Source organism: Bufo bufo, chromosome 4 (assembly GCF_905171765.1).
Source record: "Bufo bufo chromosome 4, aBufBuf1.1, whole genome shotgun sequence".
Lineage (NCBI taxonomy): Eukaryota > Metazoa > Chordata > Amphibia > Anura > Bufonidae > Bufo > Bufo bufo.
The window spans coordinates 282,766,473-282,789,420 of record NC_053392.1 but is presented as its reverse complement, the minus strand read 5'-3'; the positions used below and the strand labels follow the sequence as shown (position 1 = coordinate 282,789,420).

Below are 22,948 nucleotides of genomic sequence, written 5' to 3'. Positions count from 1 at the left end.
CACACAAAAAAAAACTGGCGTGGAAAATGATAAATAAACTGGACCTACCGGCCCCCCCGTTTCCCTGCACCTTTTTTTTAACACTTAGGAAAAGTGATGTGAGTCGAGAAAACTCACTGATTTTGCCGCAAAATACTGTGCGACAAAATCTGCGTCTTGAATACGCCACTACTGTGGTGTATGACTGTGGTGTATGACTGTTAGCAAATGTACCCCAAGTCTTTTTTTCTCAGGAACACTGCAGGATCTTTGGGTACTGTGGTTGTCCAGTCCAATGCTGTTAGTATGCAAAAGCAACAGTTGTTAGAGGATAGGCTGAGAAGCCAGCACAGTACAAAAACCAACAGGTAGATTCGTAACTGGACAAGGTAACAGGTCAAAGCAGGAGGTGATCCTCACAGACCACTAAATAAGCAAAGTCAAGATGAGTGGAGATTACTATCAAGGTAATCAGCCCAGCCAGTAAACATCTCACGCAAATGGGTGTTGTTAGGTTATCAGTAACATGGGGAATCATGGTGCTCAGAGTTGTGCTAAGCTAGAAAGCAAAGATACAGTTGTCTGACATCAGAACCAGCACTCCAATAAATCCAGTGTATACAGGTAGATCTTTAAATCACAGACCGTTCCATACAGAGTTTCCTACACCAGCAAATACCATAGGAGAGGAGTATCACATTATGATTTAAAGGGAAATTAAACCCTGAAAAAACATAAATAACGCAAATAAATTTTATGATCCATAGTGCACACACCGCTATGTCTACAAGGTGCTCCTCAAATTGCTGTCATAAGCAGTTTAGGAGAGATCTTGCTGATAGAGAAAGTTTTCTTTCCCCCACTCTTCTCCATCTTCGGCTACAGAACGGCTAGGTGAAGGTGTCTTATGTCTCACACACAATGAGCACGAAGTTCAGGAGAGGGACGGGGCTTAACCACACGGAAGACAAATCGATCTGCCTGCACTGATATGATCTGACTCCCAGTCTTTTCTACTTGCTCATTCCACTCCAGCTTCTATGCTGTGCTGTGTGCGTGTAGTGAGAGGTTAGTGGTTTCCTTCTAAAAGTTGTCAAATACTAGGAGTTGTAGTTCTTTCCTTATACTGCCTTCCTGTAATATCCTCTGATAGCCCATAATAACACCCTTGAAATGTTAAGAGTTCTAGTTCTCTTCTCCATTTAATGGCCACTGATGCCCCCATAATAACAGTCTGGACATGTAGTTTATGTCCAGACTGTTGTAGTTCTCTACTCTTATACCTGTATCCTTGTAATGTCCACTGATGCTCCATAACAACAGTCTAGACATGGTGGGAGTTGTAGATCTCCTCCTTTATACCTCTCTTGCTATAATGTCCACTGATACCCCATAATGAAAGCATTGTCCTCTTGACTTATAATGACTTACCTGATCACTAGAGAGGATGAGCTAATTGATTTCTAACAAATTGGGAAGGTTTCCATCAGAAAAGGCATTTTCTCTCACTGACATATATTGAGGAGAAAGGGGGAATTACGTATCTTAGTATATTTAGTATTTCCTAATCTTTTACAGATCAACATACTTGTAACCCACCTTTTTCAAGATCCTGAAACGCAAATCTGCCTAGCTATGCCACTATGTAGGAGTGAGGAGTGGGATTTTTTTGGGTACATTTAGTTTTCCGCAGACTCCATTACAGATCTATATAGTAGTAACCTAGCTTTTCCGGGTACTTGAAAGGCAAATCTACCTAGCCATGATGCTAGTTAGGAGTGGGGAAGGGGATTTATCTTGACAGATTTTGTATTCTGTAGTCGATTACAGATCCACATGGTTGTAATCAAATCTATTTTGTGCTATTACTAACTAAGAGATTACTTCCAACAAAATGACCACACTTGCTGTGTTGACAAAATGTATCCAGACTAAACCACGCATCTTCCTCCGATACTTTCTGGCTCAAGTGCACTAGCATGAGAGGGATAAGAAGGAGGGATGGTAAGCCTGGCTGCAGCCTGAGAGAACAATGTACTGCTTTTCTATTGTATTTTTCAAACACTATAATTGTGATATCTAACAAAACAAGAACAAATAACAAAGACACATAAGGAGATTATGCTACACTTTGTTGATTATCCTTTTTTTGTGTTTGGATTCTGCCTTTGGCTGGTTTTTTTTAGGGATAAAAAAAAATTAATTCAGCCAAAAACATAAAGTTTTCAATATACTCACCTAATGCTGTTCGGGTTCCCTGTTACATCTGTTTGCAGACCTGCATGATGACTGTCATATGGTCAATCATAGGCCACTGTAGTGATGTGTCAGTCAGAATGATGTCACTTCAAGGTCCCATAACTGACCAACCCACTTATAGCCAGTTTCACATAATAGTGTACAACTTTTGCATGCGCAGGAAAAGAGTGAATAAGTCAAACATACCCAAAGAACCCCATTCCCAAACATAGTTCAAAAGACTGTCCCATTGGTCTCTACTTGTTTGGTACTGTTTTCTGCTGTATAGACTAGCACAGCAGACTGCAGTATTCCATACTAAGGCATCCAGTAAAAAAGTATACATACAATATTTCCTATTATTTTACAATTAGAGCTTGTAGTCGACAGAGGCTACTGTACACTTATACCTTCAGCAGTCACTGCAAAATGCAATGTAAAGCTAGCCTTAGTAATGGGTGGTCCCTATGGACCACAAGTCATCATTACGCTAACGGAGGCTTTATGTCTTTATCTGAATGAGACGGAGTGTTTAAAGATTGTGAGAAGAATCTTCTGCTGGTAATTGACTGCGGAAAAGCGAGATCAGTTTGCTTTTTCTGGTGTTACAACCTCCTACTGATGATCCAAGAAGCGCAGATCAAGAGTATATTATCATGAAGCTAGAACAGCAGCCAGTATGGATGGATTGAAGACTTAGGCTAGTTTCACACTAGCGGCAAGGAACTCCGGCAGGTGAACAGCCTGTCAGATCCGTGCTGCGGCTAGTGCATGAGTGCCCCCGGACTACCGATCTGGCCCCATTGACTATAATGGGGGCGGGCCGGAGTTCCGGCGGCAGCGTGGCAAGCCTGCCGGAGTTCCTTGCCGCTAGTTTGAAACTAGCCTTAGCAATCATTTTTTCTGATAGTATTGCTCTATATAGCCATACACATTAGTGTAAAGTAAATAAAAGTAGACTATTTCAACCAAAATGATCGTTCATCCGGGAAAATTTAACAAAGAACAATTATTTTAGCCAATAAATGTCAATCATTATTTAATAAGAAGTCGGCCATGTTTGAAATTTTTGTCCGATAGTCGGGCAAATAATCTTTCACTCAAAGAAACACCATTTGTGGATTAAAGACCTTTCATTGAAAGAATGTTCTCAGAAAGATCTTTTACCAATTGCCCGGTTTCAACATGTATGGTCAGACTGAACAGCTATAATGGCCAATATGAACTAAAATGTGCATGGCTGTGTCTGCGAAACAATTGTTTACTAGATGACTGTTGGTTCAACTGCTGTTGAAACACCAGCCAATATCTATCTAATGTGTATGGCCACCTTAAAACCAAACATTCTTTGGTGTTTGGTCTTGCGCTCTACCATTCATTGTTAACCCACGACAGTGGGTTATCAATTGTTTTTAATCACCAACATAGATTTGTAAAACTAAAGACTATGGGGCACATTTATTGAGACTGGCGTTTTAGACGCCGATCTTAGTAAAGGCCCATAGCTGGCGGGGGATCCGCCGAAACCATGTAGAGGTGCCAGCCTCTCCATAAATTTGGCGCATCCAGCGCCATTTTAAACGTAAGCCAGCTTCCTTGTTGTCTTACATTTAGACATTTATACGCCTAAAACAGGTCCCCTTCCTTGCCCATACCATTCCCCTGGCGTGATGATTGCATTTTACTCATTTGGGGCTATATATCCTTTCCTCAATTGGTCTTTATAAAAAAAATTCTGTAGGTTAAGTATTATTTTAATAAAGACCAATAAAAAAAAAAGATTTTAGCTCAAAATGAGTACAATGCAATAATAAAAAAAATTATTCCCAAAGGTGTCCATAGCCTTCAAGGCCTCAAAAACTGTAATGGCGTTCTAGTGGTTCTGAGTAAATTGCCATATTGGAGGATTACCACAATAATATGATATTCAATGGGATATGGCACAAATACCTGCACACCGTGGTATAGTAGTGCTTGACAAACCTTCATGGGTACCGAATTACAGTTCTGTACAATCCTAAGGTCATGTTACTGTTAATAGTCAGAAAAATAAAAAAGTTAATACTACGTGATGCTTTTTGGCTTAGTAACAAATTTATTTAGAAGATAACAAGCATCAGTGTCAACATTACTATGAGCAATAGCGACTAGCTACTATATAGAAACTAGCTACACATATAAATGATAGCAGTGTCCGATTTTATCATCACTGCTAGTGTTAACCGAAGCAAAGAATTCAAAGCGGAATTTTGTCCGAAGTTTTAGAAAAGTTTGATTTGCAAAGAATCCGAATTTCCTCGCTCTTCGTGATAAATCAGGTTTTCCTAAAATGACGGCTGCACATGTTAATAAGCAAAACTAAGTGTAGAGGAGAAAAGCCCAAGAACTCAAGATCACTCATAATGCTGTGAAGCCAGCCAATCTGCAGATATCCATCCCCTGTGATATCACAGCCCTATAAAACCCTCATCCTGTGCGGTCTCTGGCATTGTCCTGTGAGCTGAGCATAGGGAGAGACCTGGCAATCGCTCTTGCTCTAGGGACAGTGTTGCAGAAAATGACAGTGCCGAAAGACTTATTCTGCGTCAGATTTATTTATTTATTCCTACATTTACTTATTCCTACATCAGCCGCAAATGTAATTCAATACCAATAAAATGGAAGTCTTTATTATTCCGGTGCCAGCGTGCCAACCAATACCATCCGGTCTACACCCCTTAAGGGGGTCAGGTCTTAATGATGAACATCATCATCTTTTGCTGGCTTAACTTTTTCTAAATTATCCTAAAATCTCCATGTCCTAGAAAAGTCAGCAAGATGCATAGAGAGAAGGAGCTGGTGTTCCTTGTGACATATTCTCATCGATATTTGATGATGTGGAAAAGGAGGAAAAGCAGATGGCAGAAGAAGGGCTCCTACCTGTAAGGGCAGGAGAGCGCTGGGGTTGGAGAAGGGGGTATGTGAGAGCTGATTAATATTCAGTGTTTACTGTCAAATAACCTGCAGGCAAGAACAGCAATAATATGCATATTGTGCCCACACCTAACCAGCCAAACCCCATACCAGCAACAAAAAAAACTGTTAAAAGGGTTTTCAGAGTGTTTTGTTCTGATGATCTATCCTCGAGATAGGTCATTGGTATCTGGTGGGGGTCCAACACCCGGGATCTTCGCCAATTGGCTGTTTAAGGAGTCCTTGGCACTCCAGTGAGAGCTGTGGCCTTCTCACAGCTTCTGAAGCACAGTGCTGTCCATTGGACAGAAGCTAGGCTTGGTATCGAAGCTCAGCCCCATTAGTATAGTGCATATGCTTTAATTATTCTTATAGTTGACATATAAAATTGTGTCAGTTGCTCCCCTGCAGCACACTGCAAACTACCACTTTGTTAGGCTCTGTGCATATCACATTTGGGTGATATGCATCAGTTATGCATCAGTATCCTTTTTTTTAACTGTTGGCTAAACTTTCCAATACAGAGTCATCCTGCAAGCCTTCCCAATAATTGCGCCGATTGTCGGCCCTTGTAAAGAGGCCTTTAGTGACAGTACATTCAAGGGCTAATCTCAAAAGAGTTTACTTTTTTTTTACTGAAATAAGCCATCTTTTGTTTGTATAGCAGGTGATTTGTCAATATGACACATCACCAAACTTTATTAAAATGTATATATATATATATATATATATATAAAAAAAAAATAACAAAAAGGGCAGCACTCCAGAAGGTAAAAGAAGGAAAATCTTTAATTACCCATACGGGACAAGCGACGTTTCGGCTCAATGTGTGAGCCTTTCTCAAGCTCAGAAAGGCTCACACATTGAGCCGAAACGTCGCTTGTCCCGTATGGGTAATTAAAGATTTTCCTTCTTTTACCTTCTGGAGTGCTGCCCTTTTTGTTATTTTTGTCTATTTGGATTGGCTTTCATCCACGCTGGGCCAGCTGCACCCGCATTTTTTCTTTGACGGTGCTGCCACTGAACTTTTTTGCTCTCTATATATATATATATATATATACACACACATCACAAAGCAATTTACAAAAATACATATTGCAGTTGCTACATATTATTAAATATTAACAATGCACATGGGTTTCTACAATACAGGTTTGTAAAAATCCCTACTCTGTGCACAATTCATTATAACTCTGTGCCTTATGCCGGCATACAGGTCTGCAAACTGTAATACAAAACATTCATTGAGAAAGTCTGAGTGAAACACTGGCAAAAATTAGATACTGTGTATAATGCATAACTATGGCATATTCAGAAGACTGTTCTGATAGATGCAAAAAAAAGCAGACCAGCAGCACAAATGTTTATCTGCATTTAGTATCTTTAAAGGGTTTCTGTCACCCTGCAAAACTCATTTTTTTTTTTTTTGGATAGTTAGATTCCTCATAGGGCGATATAGCAGAATATAATGCTCTTACTTACTTTCATGCGGCCGATTCTTTATAAAACGAACTTTTATAATATGTAAATGAGGGCTCTACCAGCAAGTAGGGCGTCTACTTGCTGGTAGCTGCTGCAGAAATCCGCCCCCTCGCCGTCTTGATTGACAGGGCCAGCCGTGATCTCCTCCTCCGGCCGGCCCTGTCAGTAATTCAAAAATCGCGCGCCTCGCGTCATTCGGCGCAGGCGCTCTGAGATGAGGAGGCTCGTATCCTCAGCACTCCCTCAGTGCGCCTGCGCCGATGACATCACCGAAAGAGAAGACGTCATCGGCACAGGCGCACTGAGGGAGTGCTGAGGATACGAGCCTCCTCATCTCAGAGCGCCTGCGCCGAATGACGCGAGGCGCGCGATTTTTGAATTACTGACAGGGCCGGCCGGAGGAGGAGATCACGGCTGGCCCTGTCAATCAAGACGGCGAGGGGGCGGATTTCTGCAGCAGCTACCAGCAAGTAGACGCCCTACTTGCTGGTAGAGCCCTCATTTACATATTATAAAAGTTCGTTTTATAAAGAATCGGCCGCATGAAAGTAAGTAAGAGCATTATATTCTGCTATATCGCCCTATGAGGAATCTAACTATCCAAAAAAAAAAAAAATGAGTTTTGCAGGGTGACAGAAACCCTTTAAGCATTTTTATAGATTAATTGCAAAAAGGTAGCACTTTACCAAATTCTTCCCAATAAAACTTTATATCTGCTCATCTCTTTCTTCTCTATAATTCTACAACTGATATGCATTTAAATGTTGAAATTAAAAGCTATGGGCACATTTCTGGCATTTTTGTAATGTACTGTGCTTATTTTGAGCGACAATGTTTTTTTCCAACTACAGTTTATTTAAAACATTGTCCTCTGTTGCCTTCAGGTTTTCAGTAGACTGTTTTTTCTGCTTTTTGCAGAAATCCATAAGATCTGTAGCCCTTATCTCCTAGAAACATATGTAAGCTAAATTTGTATCAGTTTGATCCTAATTCAGCTTAAATAAGTATGTATGAGCTGTCAGAAAGTCAAGAGAAAGGCTATAGATTGAGCTGTCAGAATGCTCTCTGATGTATTTCAATCACCTACAATATGATTCATAAGGTGAATTGCTACAACACTTCCATCCCACTCTTCAGCTTTCTAGTGAAATATATTCTCTATATTTTATATGACAGTGACACTAACAAAAGTCTTTCAAACTTAATTTATCCCATGTCTTAGGTTTATCACTTACAGTACATAGGGTTCTTAAAGGGATTGTAACATATGAACATTTACGGCAAAATATTTCCAATAGGTCCCACCTCTGCAACACTCTAGTGCACTCATCTATTTTTGGAAGTTCTATACAAGTTAATGGAGAGAACAGCGCCAAGCATGGCCACCTCTCCATTACCGATGGTGAGAAATGTAAATTTGGATCAACACTGTATATCCTATAAATGTCCAAATGGAAATACCCCTTTAAGATCATGATGGATGACTTGTTCATACTCTGCTGAAATGCTGTTAAAGAGGACCTGTCCTCTATCCTGACATGTCCATTTTAATAAATAAGTGTCTTCTTATAATTTCATAATTCTAGAGTGTATGCTGTTAGAATTCTACACTGTACCATTTCTTTGTTATTCCTCCTAGAAATGTAAGAATAAATTAACTCTGTGTTACCAGTAGGGGTTGTGTCCCATCAGTGCTGACAGTGTCATACTGTGTAGCGACAAAGGAAATGGTAACGTCAATTTATTCATATATCTATAAAGAGGAACAACACAGATTTAACAGAAAAAATGCCCCAGAATTTTTATTCTGCATAGAGTGCAGGTATTTAATAAAAAAGATATGTCAGGAGAGGGTGATAGGTCCTCTTTGATAGCTCATTTCCAATCCGTTGTCTTTAGTTTTTACGATTATTGCATTGTAATAGCCTAGCTCCTTTTGGTCAAATTGGCGAGGGAACCGCACACCATATAGGTACTTCTCCAGTTTCAGAGGAAGGATTCTCTAATACACAGTATATAGTCAAACGATAGAAATCGGTTACATGGTTTTGTTATGACTTTACCATCTAGATACTTGTATGCATTTTGCGGTGCTCGGGCTCAGACATGTCCTCCTAGTAGGACATGTTGGCCAATCTCTCAATTTTAAAATCAGTTTGAGGGCTTAGAAAGATCGCAGAGTGCACCTGTCCTTGCTCTTATTAGATTATTATATTGGTTATCACATCCACATAATTGCTATCTTGTGTAGGATGTTTTTTGTGGTACTTGTGGTCCACTGCAGGCATTCTCCACTGAATGCATTTTTGCTGGGGATCGCCATTAGCAACGGGCCACAAGTGCAGGATTTGCTCCCCTGTTTATATAGTGCTTCCCATAATTATTCATACCCCTGGCAAATTTTGACTTAAAGTAACTTTTATTCAACCAGCAAGTAATTTTTTGACAGAAATGACATAGGTGTCTCCCAAAAGATAAGACGATGTAGAAGAGGCATTATTGTGGAAAAAAAACATCATTCTCAGCTTTTATTTACATTTGAGCAAAAAGTGTCCAGTTAGCGTAAAAAAAGAGAAGCCTTCAACCCAAAGAACACCACCTCCACTGTCAAACATGGTGGTGGGAACCTAATGCTTTGGGGGTGTTTTTCAGCCAATGGACCAGGGAACCTAATCACAGTAAACGGCACCATGAAAAAAGAGCAACACATGAGGATTCTCGACATCAGGCAGTCTGCAGAGAAACTTTTAGGGAAAATAAGGTACAAATTCTGTTCAAGTATTAAACTCTCTAGCGCTGCAAAATCCTGGACACAAGTGAGCAAAAGTCCACACAATGAAATAGAAGAAAAAATGGATTGCGCTGCAGGAGAGTATGCTAGAAATAATCAAAGTCACAAAGTTATTTTCTTCCTATGTAAATCTTCAGTCAAATGGATTCATCCATGTCCATCAAACACAAACTGGGATGTAGAATTCTGAAATAAAATAGAAACCGCACGATGGTGTAGTAACTTCAAAAAGAGTGCAACCTAGATACAGGTTATACTCACAAAACTCAGATGGTAATAAGTGTAGAGAGCCGGCTCAGCGCTGTCAGGGACCCAGGAGCTGCACACCTCAGATGCGGTGAACCGCATCTGAGGTGTGCAGCTCCTGGGTCCCTGACAGCGCTGAGCCGGCTCTCTACACTTATTACCATCTGAGTTTTGTGAGTATAACCTGTATCTAGGTTGCACTCTTTTTGAAGTTACTACACCATCGTGCGGTTTCTATTTTATTTCAGAATTCTACATCCCAGTTTGTGTTTGATGGACATGGATGAATCCATTTGACTGAAGATTTACATAGGAAGAAAATAACTTTGTGACTTTGATTATTTCTAGCATACTCTCCTGCAGCGCAATCCATTTTTTCTTCTATTGCAGAGAAACTTGGCCTTGGGCACCAGTGGACATTTCAGCAATGACAATGACCCAAAACACACAGCAAAAGTGGTGAAGAAATGGTTAGCAGACAACAACTTAACGTTTTGGAGTGGCCCAGCCAGAGTCCAGACTTGAATCCAATTGAGAATCTGTGGAGGGAGCTAAAGATCAGGGTGATGGCAAGAAGACCCTCCAACCTAAAAGATTTGGAGCTCATTGCTAAAGATGAATAAGCAAAAATACCTGTGGAGCCATGCAAAAAGCTGGTCTGCAATTATAGGAAGCGTTTGATTGCTGTAATAGCCAATAAAGGCTTTTCTATTGATTATTGAGAAGGGTATGAATAATTTTGGACTGGACACTTTTTGCTCAAATGTAAATAAAAGCTGAGAAATGTTTTTTTTTCCACAATAATGGAAACTTTTGGGAGACACCTATGTCATTTCCCGTCAAAAAATTACTTGCTGGTTGAATAAAAGTAACTTTAAGTCAAAATTTGCCAGGGGTATGAATAATTATGGGCAGCACTGTACATGCACAACTGCATATGGGTTTAAGCATTTCCTGCCTGTTTAACACCACGCTATTTTTGTCAGTATGCATTTTGCAGCAACAATCCAACATCTTGCTTCTATGCTTATTACCAAGAGTTTAATCATAGTCTCATTTAAAAAACATTATAGGCCGCTAAATCACTTACTTTTACCAGTTCCATTAGTTGTACTAATAATATATATATATATATACACATACACACACAGTATCTATCTGTTTATCTATAGCAGGGATCAGCAACCTTCGGTACTCCAGGTGACACTACCACTCCTAGAATCTCCCTTTCATTTCTGTAGGAGTTAGAAGAACAGCCAATAAAGTGTGCATGATGGAAGTTGTAGTTTAGTTGTAGTTTCACAGCAGGTGGAATGTCGAAGGTTGCTGACCCCTGATCTATAGTATCTATCTATCTATCTATCTATCTATCTATCCAGTGTCGGACTAGGGTGCCTAGGGCCCACCAGTGGAATTGGTTTTGGGGGCCCACCCTAGAGCTGGAGATATAACTTGTTCATTTTTCAGTCTCGCACACATGAATGTATGCATTTTAGCCCACAATACAGTAACAGTATGCTAAACAGAACAATATAGTGCACTGCACTATATCAAATAGTTTCTCTTTAAAGGGAGTCTGTCATCACAGTTTCACCTTTTTAACCCTTCCCATAGCTTTCGAGCAGCATTACTGTTGATAAAAACGTTACCTTTATAAGCAATTGTGGACTTATAAAACTGGCAAAAATCATCTTAGTAGGATATGCAAATGAGGTCTCGCAAGTGCCCAGGGGCGGCATCAACCTCGTAGGTGCCCAGGCAGCTCTGCCTTATCGTCGCTTCCCCCCGCCCAGTCTTTCCCTCTGCCCGCCCATCCTTTCCCTCTGCCCGCCCATCTTCTTACTTCTTCTTTCGCCGAGATCCCGCGCCTGCGCACTGAGTCCGTTAGCCGGCGCATGCGTATTAATTACTGTGATGCCGTACCAGGAATGGACATTGCAGTGCGCATTCGCCGGCCGATGGACTCAGTGCGCAGGCGCGGGATCTCGGCGAAAGAAGAAGTAAGAAGATGGGCGGGCAGAGGGAAAGGATAGGCGGGCAAAGGGAAAGACTGGGCGGGGGGAAGCAACGATAAGGCAGAGCTGCCTGGGCACCTACGAGGTTGATGCCGCCCCTGGGCACTTGCGAGCCCTCATTTGCATATCCTACTAAGATGATTTTTGCCAGTTTTATAAGTCCACGATTGCTTATAAAGGTAACGTTTTTATCAACTGTAATGCTGCTCGAAAGCTATGGGAAGGGATAAAAAAGTGAAACTGTGATGACAGACTCCCTTTAAGCAACTCATTTAGTTGATAACTGTATCTGTTATTTACAGTCAGTAGTTTGGACAGCAGTCACACGTGGACATTCCATGTCCTAGATGAACCACCCAGTCCCCCAGCCTAAACAATATCCAAAGTGAAGGAAATGTTTCCTGCATATTCAAAAGGATAAGTTTATTGAAGTGCAGGCAGTAGGGCCCCGGCCTCCTCACAGCTCACCAAGCTCAGCGCCGTACATTGTATAGCGGCTGTGCTTGGTATCGCGCTCAACCCCTTTCACTTCTATGGGGCTGAGCTGCTCCTAGGCCACTTGATCATTGAACGTGATGTCACATGGCCCAGAAAAATCACATAGAAGGGCACAGGGCTCACAGGAGCCCCGGTGCCTTCTCAAACAGCTGATCGGCAGTGGTCCCAGGTAGGGATCGACCGATTATCGGATTTACCGATATTATCGGCCGATATTCAGGATTTTCAAAGTTATCGGTATCAGCATCTAACCTTGCCGATATGCCGATAACGAATCGCGAACATGGATCGCGCTGCTATCAACGCAATCAATGTTCCCTCAGCAGCACAGGGGAGAAGGAAGCAGTCCCTCCCCCCTGTGCCGCTGCTGCCACCAGTGAGAGGCAAGAGGGGAGGAGGAGGGGAAGGGCTGTCGCCATTGCGCCACCAATGATGTTAACTCAGTTATTGATTCAAATATAGGAGGCGGGTGAATCATATAGCTGCACCTGAGGGGTTAACTGCCGCGGATCGCAGCTACCTCTCATAGAGGTCAGGTGTCGCTATATTTGAATTAATGGGCAAGTTATCTTCATTGGTGGCAGTGGCAGCTTCTGATCAGAGCCCAAGCAGTGTAATCCTGGAGCTCCGATCGGTTACCATGGCAGCCAGGACGCTACTGACGCCCTGGCTGCCATAGTCAGCTCCCTGCTGCTGTGTGTACTATGCACAGGGCAGCAGGGAGTGTGTGAAGTCCTATTCACCCTGATAGAGCTCTATTAGGGTGAATAGGACAAGGGATACAGGTTCTAGCCCCTAAGGGGGAAATAGTTATAAAATAAAAAAAAAACACCAAAATATTAAGTATAAATATTTAATCTTAGATATATAATGGCATCTCTTTAACAACAGATTTGTGTAGGATTTTTTTATTTTTATTTTTAAATGAAAATGCACAAAATATTGGTATAAATTATCGGCTATCGGCCTGAAAGTTCACAGGTTATCGGCTCTAAAAAAATCTATATCGGTCGATCCCTAGTCCCGGGTGTCAGACCCCCACCAATCAGAAACTGATGACCTATCCACAGTCATATGTGACTGATATCAGCCGCTCCTCTTATAACGCTTCAGCACTGATATAACCTCCAGAGACATTACATCACATGTGACTGATATCAGCCGCTCCTCTTATAACGCTCTAGTACTGATATACGGTCACCTCCAGAGACATTACATCCTATGTGACTGATATCAGCCGCTCCTCTTATATCGCTCCAGTACTGATATAACCTCCCGAGCAGGGGCGTACATACAGGGGTCGCAGTTGCGACCGGGCCCGGCACTCCAGGGGGCCCGGCCTCCTGTGGACCCCTGGCCCCGCCCTGCAGTAGTGCTGTGCCTGCCTGTATTGTATTATATAGACTAGTAGCTCAGAATTGCACTAATATCCATTTACTATTACTGCCAGAACATGCTGGGTGTAGTAGTTTCAGCCCAACTGGGCAGTCAGAGGTTGCAGGCTACAGAAATATAGCAGAGTTAGGCTACTTTCACACCTGCGTTTCTGGGTCCGCTTGTGAGATCTGTTCCAGGGCTCTCACAAGCGGCCCAAAACGGATCAGTTTAGCCCCAATGCATTCTGAATGGATAAGGATCCGCTCAGAATGCATCAGTTTGCCTCCGTTCAGCCTCCATTCCGCTCTGGAGGCGGACACCAAAACGCTGCTTGCAGCCAAACGGATCTGTTCTGAACGGATACAAGCATTTGCATTATAGGTGCGGATCCGTCTGTGCAGATTCGTTTTGGTGTACGCCTGGCGATGCGGAGCCAAACAAATCCGTCCTGACTTACAATGTAAGTCAATGAGGACGGATCCGTTTTCACTGACACAATATGGTGCAATTGAAAACGGATCCGCCTCCCATTGACTTTTGGTGTAAGTCAAAACGGATACGTTTGCATTATCTTTTTTTTTTTTGTTCATGGTAATGCAAACGGATCCGTTCTGAACGGATACAAGCGTTTGCATTAAAGGTGCGGATCCGTCTGTGCAGATACCAGACGGATCCGCACCTAACGCAGGTGTGAAAGTAGCCTAACTCTGCTGCTGGTGGAGGGAGGTTGGGGGGGGGCAGCGACGGGGAGGGGGGCCCCATGGTTCAGTTTTGCACCGGGGCCCCATGGATTGTGTGTACGTCACTGCTCCAGAGACATTACATATTATGTGGGGGTGAGGGGCTGGAAAAGTGTGAAATGCCACTGATGAGAGGGAAGAGGGGGACACTGGGAGACAAAAACTTCTTGCCCTGTATAAAGTATAGGTGAGATAGTCAGTGGGCAAAGGTCTGTGAGGGGCTGGAACAACAGGGGGACACAAGATGTGCAGGGGCAGCAGCTTCAGGACTCTCCTAACTTCCCAGTTCCCTTCCACAGTAACTTACCCCAGTTCTGCTGTGGGGATTAGTGGTACCAGTGAGAGAAGAGGACTGAACTTTATACTGGAGGCACAGTGACTCAGAGAGAGCAGCGTCTCCATCATCTCCTGCTGCTGCCTCGGCTCCTCTGGCTCCGCCCCCTCCTCACACATGATGGAATATCACACTGCAGAGAGGAGGGGGGGAGCTGTCCGCTCATGTCGGGTCGGTGAAGTTTACTTTGGAGAAAGGAACAAGCGCTGCAAGGTATTGTGCTGTCCCTTTCACCAAAGTAAAATGATATGTATGCCAGTGCTGCAGTAAAGCACCTGATAACAGCCAGGCGCCTGAAAGTATAGTAACTGCCCTGCCCCTGCTGGTGGCTCTGGCTGTAGTATAAGCAAACAGGCAAGGGGCCCACCAGGCATTTTATCGGCTTCCCGGTGAGCCAGTCCGACCCTGTATCTATCTATCTATCTATCTCACATCTAGCTAGCAATCTATTTATCTTTGACTGAATAGTTATTTTATGGCAAGAATACATACTTTCCTTTATCATTTCTTATGCTACAATTTATGAATTTATTCAACTGGTTTTGGGTTATTGTTATTTTTGTGAAGTCAATAATGGTTGTGTTCAACAACAAGGTGACAGAAGGAACGTTTTATCTTTCTTAAATGTAAATTTGTTTTTTAGACTATGCATCAGTATTTTAGATGAAGTCATTTAAAAAAAAAATGTTGTTCCTAATTTGTTTAACCAAATACTAAGCTTGCAACCAGTGATCTGTCCTTTGCTTAGTGAACATATACATCTTTATATGTTGAAAAGTCTGTCTAATATACAATGTACATGAGACTGGCAGTCTAAAAATGCCCAACTTATCACAGTGGCTGATGCTGAATGATAAATCTGTTGCACTTTTAGATTGTCTTGTCTAACTTTATACCATTGACTAGTTGGCCTTCATTGTGTGTTAGAATTTTGGGGCAAAATGTTGCATCTTAAAGGGAATCTGTCACCCCAATGTTGGACCAGTATGTACAGTAATACATAGTAGTATTGCAGATATGGACTTCTGATCACTATTTTTTATTTTCCCATTGCCCCCTGTTCCCCCACTGTCAGCGCTCAGAGCTGCAGTGAAATACATTGTCGGGGCTACTGTGCATGCGCATGTGAGTCCTCTTCATTATGTCAGAACAGCACAGCAGTCTGGACTGTGTATTTCAGTGGAACATTGAGCTGAAAGCGGGGGAACCGGGGGAACTAGGAAAATAAAAAATAGTAACCTGGACTCCTTATCTGAAGTGTTACTCATGTATTACTCTAGATAATAGTCCAAAATCAGGATGACAGATTCCCTTTAAGCCAAGCACCTTTCATGTGAAGCCATGCCGTTCACGTGAAGCTATGCTGCCTTGGCGAATAAGCCACAGTGGGTTACTCTTTTTGGCTACCCTTTGGCTTACTTGCTCCAATATTTCTAAAATGAAATGCACCAAATTTTGCCACAGTTTAATCCATAATTCAGAAACAGCTACAAACAGTAAATGTGGACTAGTATGCACACTGCTATGGCTGCCTACTTTACCTTTAATGGGTTTTCAGAAAAACATGACTGCCTGCCTCCAGAAACAGTTGCCTATAGGCAATTTCAGGTACTGACACACTCAGCTCCTTTGACATGAATGGGGATGAGCTGCAATAAAGCAACCGACTTGCAAAACAGATGGAGCCCCGTTTTAGGGAGAAAACAGCCAAGTTTTGTAATCCAGAAAATAAAACGAAATAGTATATGGTATATTGGGTGCTTTTTGCGATTAGTAAAATGCCTACTTATAGATTACTAGAATAAACTTTACTTAAACCCTAATGCCACCTGATCAGATCTAGCTGGCAAATAATCCACCTTTAAAATAAATGGACAAACCAGGTTCGTCAAATTAAATATCTGCTACATTACGTGAAGATATTCAATATTGATTCATAATTACCTGTTGAAGAGGAGCTATAACTCTCTTGTTCTTCAGTGATATAATGCATAGTATGATGTGAAATAAAAGAAAGAAATCAGCAGAGTATACATTAGACAAATATGTGCTACAGAAGACAAATGAGAAACACAATACAATATGCTCTACGGAAAAACAAAGTAGTATGGTAAAGTTATTAAACACATACAATATGACATAAAGGGAAACTACAACAAGGAGTAAATAAAGTAACATCCATAGAAGCTCTGGGAAGGTCTGATAACGAAAACAGTCCACAGTCGAAATCTACATTCATATACTATAAACCTCATTTATTAAAACTGTTTAACTGAGATACTGGGCTTGTTGTCCATAGCAACCAAACAGAACTAAAATTTTATTTGTTAGACTGCTCTGGAAAAATTTAACTGTGATTGTTTGCCATGGGAAGCAAGTTTGGATTAACACAGTTTAAATAAATGAAGCACTTGACTCTTTCAATGTTCTGCTGGTTGCCACAAGAAAGAGGCAACATTTTAAAGGGAGTCATCAGTTTTGACAATGCTAAACTGCTGACATCACTCGGAAGGGGCTAGGGAGAGCAGGAATTTGTGGAGCTCTATTATCAGGAGTAGTGTGAATATGAAGTTTTATTATGCTAGATTCTGCTCTTGCAAGTGCCCTAGGGTTGGGCTTCACTGCAAAGTGCTCTCTGCATTGAGCTACTTCACAGCCCCTTCCCATGAATGACACCTGTAGTGGTCTCCTGATTGACTGCTACAGCTGTACAGATATAGTAGGGTGAAGGGCTATGAAGCAGCTCAACGCAGAGAGCACTTTGCAGTGAAGCTCTGCCATAGACATTTGCAAGAGCAACATTTTGCACAATAAAACTTCATATTCACACTACTCCTGATAATAAATGCTCCAAATAAGGTATGTCCCCAGTCCCAACCTAGTGTGCTTAGTAATAGCAGCTTCCAGACAAGTGACTCATCAAAGCACTGCTGTCCGATGACATAAAACCAGCAGAAATCCGACTAGCTTTCTGTCTTAGAGCAGAACATAATAAGTAAAGATTATTGAAGCTTATTGTCAGCAATCTTATTAAACTCAATGTAGATTTACACTGTGAAATTTTGTTATCAATTCAAACATCATAATTTCTATAAAATTGGGGCGCACATTTGTGCACTCATATTACACAAGTTTGCATGTTGCCAAGTTTGACTGGCAATATGTGGAATTTCGTTGTAGTTTTCCTTTTAAACATATTAAAATAATAATAATAATAAAACTGCATAAAAATGGATAGTTTATCAACAACTGTTGTCAATTGTGGCATCTGTTTAACTACTGCAACGATAGGCATACTGAAGTTTATTTCTTTAACCAAATGACACAACCGTTAATTAACATTTTATAATGAGTTATATTAATTTACTATGCAAAATAACACAAGCATGGGAGATACAAAACATCAAGAAATTAAGATCATGCTGAAATTGGAACGACATGCATAGATATAAAGACAATTATCATTCTCTACTGCACTTTGAGAACTATACGGTACAACATCACGACTGCTGTTTATCAAGTATGTCCAAGATGTACTAAATTGATGCTGATATTGCACAGTGACTAATATAGTAACTAATGATAGAATGCAGATGGTAAATCACACAGGAAGCCAACTGTTTTGTGGCATATTATCTGTTCTAAATGATAAAAGCATTAAAGAGTACTTTAATGGAGTCTCATTGACCATTAAGAGATTTAGCCATTTCACTCTTCTCTACACCAGAACAGCAAGACGTACCCAAGACCACCCAATGGTGTGGTCCTAACATTACCGTGTTGTGTAGCAGATTATAGGTCATATATGCTGAAGTCATTTCTGCCCATGCCACTGTACCAGCCCATAGGACATCATATTCAGTGAGTTGACAAGAGAACTTTGCCATGGTTAAAAGGACAAACAGACATCACCAGTGTAGAAGCTTGTATAATTATATACTATATTAAAAAAAACTAAGTAAAAGAGTACCATGAAAAATGAAAACTAAGATGTGAACTCAAAACTACCCCTAAAGTGTACCTAAAACCACCTATTAAAACTAACCTAGTCTAGCCGTTAAAGTTGAGGGTGACCATATAAATTTTCAACCATGCAATACTTAAATGGTCCGGCAGAGCTGCTCTTTACTCTCACTACTCTCGGACAGCCCCTAATAGAAGATATCGGCAGGCTGTCCTACCAGGAAGACTTTTTAACGATTTTACCCATTTTTAGGGGCTGTTCACATCACATTGCTGTCCAAACAGTTAACATATACATCGCGGGAAAAAAGGATGCAAAAGCATGGTGCACTACACTTTTCCATCCTGCAGAGGCCAGTAAAAAATACATATGTTAAATGGATGTTTTTTTTTTTTTTTACAATGGAACCCTACGGCGATGGATGAATGTGGGATAAAAACTTGATGTGGACACAGCGTCATATAAGTTAAAGAGACATTGAGAGGGAGGAGATCCAGCATCAACATTTCCTAATAACAATGTGTCACCAGTGTTGCCTTCATCAACCTGTCTTCACTGCTTTCATTACAGACCTACTCTACAAAAGATACAATCTGATAGGACACTATAGGAAACAATTATGCTTTATCGATAAGACCAACTCTAATTCTAAAGACTGATCGACATTTCATATGGGCGGCAAATATTTCATCACACCTATTTCATATTTGTATCACAAATGAAAAGAGGAGGTTTTAAAGTGAGGCTCTTGCCACAGACAATCATAACTCATTATTAAACCAACAATAAGAAGGACACCTCCAAAGTTCACCTTCAAACTGTTGCCAACCCTAGGGCACTATACATATAACCTGGTTTAAAACATGTAACAGATAAGCCATATTTTTCTTTTACATTAAATATGTTTGACAATAATTTATCACTCAAGTGCTCTAATAAAAGTCCTTCAAAGGTAACCAACTCCGTTCAGATGTCGCAAAGAAGTCATACAAAAATCAAAGCATGTTTTCAACCTGAGCTGTACAGCAGATTCTGTTATCACTTCTGTAACTGTATGAAATGGTAGTCATCCATAAACAAAGTCAAGTGGATGCTAGGTGACCTAAAATGCCACAACTTTTGGAATACACTTAGGCTTTCTATCCTGCAGTAGCAAACACAGGGAGGTCTTTAACTATTACACCTGACTTACAGTATACTTAATACACACTGACAGAATCATTCACAAAGACACAGCAAACTGCAAGCTGCAACACATATAATTAATGTTAAGAATGAACATAACAGGATTTATAAATTCAAATATTAAATTGGTATTAATTAAAAACAAATAATGAAGACAGTACTTAGATGGCATGGTGCTCATTCTGTAATTTACACAATTGAGATGTAAATACAAAGTATAGCTATTGTGCATAAAGGAGCAGTAGGAGAGATGATGCGACTGAAGCTGCAGTTTGCCTAAAGAAATCTCCTTGTGCATGACATTTCTACATCATCAAGCCTTCACTACATATTATTCCCCTTTAATTATTATAACATTACTTTATGTTAAACTGAGTTATATAATAACCCCATGGTAATTGTTAAGAAATGAATCATGGATGTTTTATCTGCTCTAACACATAAAAGAAGAGGTTTCAAGTTGTGCACACTTCATCTGGTTCAAGTAGTCCTGAGTTACTTAAATCCGCACAACATATCAAAGCAAGATGACAATCAAGGAAAGAACAAGACATCACACTGAGACCAAGAAGTAAGTGGGGAGTGGATGGGCTGAGAAAAAGAATGCAGAGGAGGTACACAGGTAAGACTGCTGAAACATGGTTACGATTCAGAAACACAAAAACATGTAGTTCATTCTCCTCGTAACTTCAGCACCACTCCCATATGGATGTCATAAAGAGGGGCTCTTGTCAAGACATTGTACTGCTCCTTATGATGAACTGTAGTAAGAGACCCATTCAACTTGAATGGGACCGTGATCCGTCCGCACCGCAAAAAAATAGAACATGTTCTATTTTTTTTGCGGTCCAGAGGCACGGACAGAAACACCACGGAAGCACTCCGTTGTGCTTCTGTGATGTTCCGTGCCTCCGTTCCGCACCGCAGCTCCGGATTGCGGACCCATTCAAGTGATCGGGTCCGCATCCGGGATTCGGGGAGCACACGGCCGGTGCCCGCATATTGTGGACCCGATGTATGCGGGCTGCAATACGGCCACGGCCGTGTTCATGAGGCCTTATTCTGTTCTTTTCTCCATTCCACTAAAAGCAATGTTAGCAGTTTCTGCAAATTGTATTTCACCATTGCTTCTACCCTCTATTACCCAAATTGCCCTTGCTGTTAAAGGTGTAGCACAGAATTAGAAAATAACATGTCTGATTTCTTCCAAAAACAGCACAATACCTGTCTATAGATTGCATCTGGTATTGCTTTTCAACTCCATTGATGTAAATGTGCATGAGCTGCAATACCACTCACAACTTTTGAACAGAAGTAGTGCTGATTTTGTGGAAAGCAGACGGATTTTACTAATTCTGTACAACCGCTTTAAGTTTTTTTTCCTGATACAGTGTCACTCCTCCCCATGGGTTGTATTTGGTAATACAGATCTGCCCATTTCAACTGAGTGGGACCGAGCTGCAATACCAGACACAGAGTGGTGCTCTTTTGTGGGAAAAGAAAGTGGCCTTTTTTTAATCCCACATTACTGACGCTATTTAGTTGAAAGGTCTATATTGAGGAATGGCTCATAGGCATTAGTTTACCAAAGGTGATCCTATGCTTTAAGACTGGAAGCAATCAGTAAATAACAGTGGAGGGATATCTGTGTCTTCTTTATTTAACTTGAAAATTAATTTTGCATTTTGAAGAACTCTCATGGGGAATGGATTGTTCAGGATCAGTAGCACATTACTACTGACATCTGTGAAGTCAACAAGCCATCACTTTAATTAATTAGTTTCAACTAAATTACTCAAGCGAGGACTGTACACTGTGAGAAAGTGCCAGCATTCCTCCAGAGTACTAATGCATCACTAAGCAAATCTTTTCAAAAACATTCTGTTTTTCACAGAACTGTCACACAGTGCTCAATAAAAATAGAACATTTTCAATGCATAGCAAAAGTAATACAAAACATAAAATCAAAGTTATGTTCAAGCAAACTACTTAGGGTCCGTTCACACGTCCGCAAAATGTGTCCGCATCCGGGTGCAGACCCATTCATTTCCAATGAGGCCGGAATGTGCTGTCCGCATCCGCATTTGCGGATCCTCACTTCCGCATCCGTGCTTCAGTTTCCGCAAAAAAATAGAACATGTCCTATTCTTGTCCGCAATTGCGGACAAGATTAGGCATTTTCTATTATAGTGCCGGCGATGTGCTGTCTGCAAATTGTGTAATGCACATTGCCGGTGTCCGTGTTTTGTGGATCCGCAAAACACTTACGGACGTGCGAATGGACCCTAACTCTACAACCATAAACTAGACCGCAATAATTGTACTGCTATCCGGAATCAGTAATCGGCTCTTGTACTAGATGCAATCACTGTATTAGTATGGATTGGTCACACACCCCTGAACATGCAGGTTTAACAATAAGAATAAAGTGAACATTTCCAAGTAGTGCAGCATATAGTGTTACCGGCACAACGAAAGCACCATTAGTATTATTAAGATGTTGATACATGCTAAAATCTCAGTTTTTTATTAGAAGGTATCATATTTACCATCCAAACAGGCAAAAAAACTGCTAAACTGGATACTCTCATAAGAAAGTTATCATTTGTCTGGTTTCGACACTATGTTCTATGTATACAACATATCCATATGTCATAGTTAATATGTAGTAAAACACTCAACAATACAATTCATTTCCTCCGAAATGTCTGTATAGGGGGCTATTATCGAAACATTAAAGTACACACACACAGTGAGCCAAGAAACGTTCAGTTAGAAATATAATACGGTATATACAATATAGCGCATTATATATATATATATATATATATATATATTAATATATATATATATATATATAATTAAATAGCACTTCAAAACACAACATAAATAACCAGTAAACCTAAGAAAAATAGTAAACCTCTCTTAAGCATAATGGGTATTGCATAAACTATATCAAGTTTTTGGTATTCGACAGCTATATGACTAAGGACATCAAACATGGAAATATTTTGCGCAGCTTTAATCTGACTTGTATACATTCTCACTGCTTGTGTTAGTGCTTAGAGTTCTCTCATCAAAAAAGCATTAAAGTGCTGGCAGGTTCATTGACACACGACGCCATATATTAACTAGGCAATTACTACT

At 40.8% G+C, this 22,948-nt stretch overlaps 1 protein-coding gene across 1 annotated transcript in view; it reads right to left on the bottom strand.

Annotated features, from left to right (window-relative positions):
* The window catches only part of RIMS1 (regulating synaptic membrane exocytosis 1), a 293,279-nt gene that overhangs the window by 149,990 nt on the left and 120,341 nt on the right, over positions 1–22,948 (bottom strand). The window contains exon 9 of the mRNA XM_040430037.1: positions 16,597–16,626. Within this exon, the coding sequence (XP_040285971.1) occupies positions 16,597–16,626 (30 nt within the window). The remainder of the gene's footprint in view (positions 1–16,596; positions 16,627–22,948) is intronic.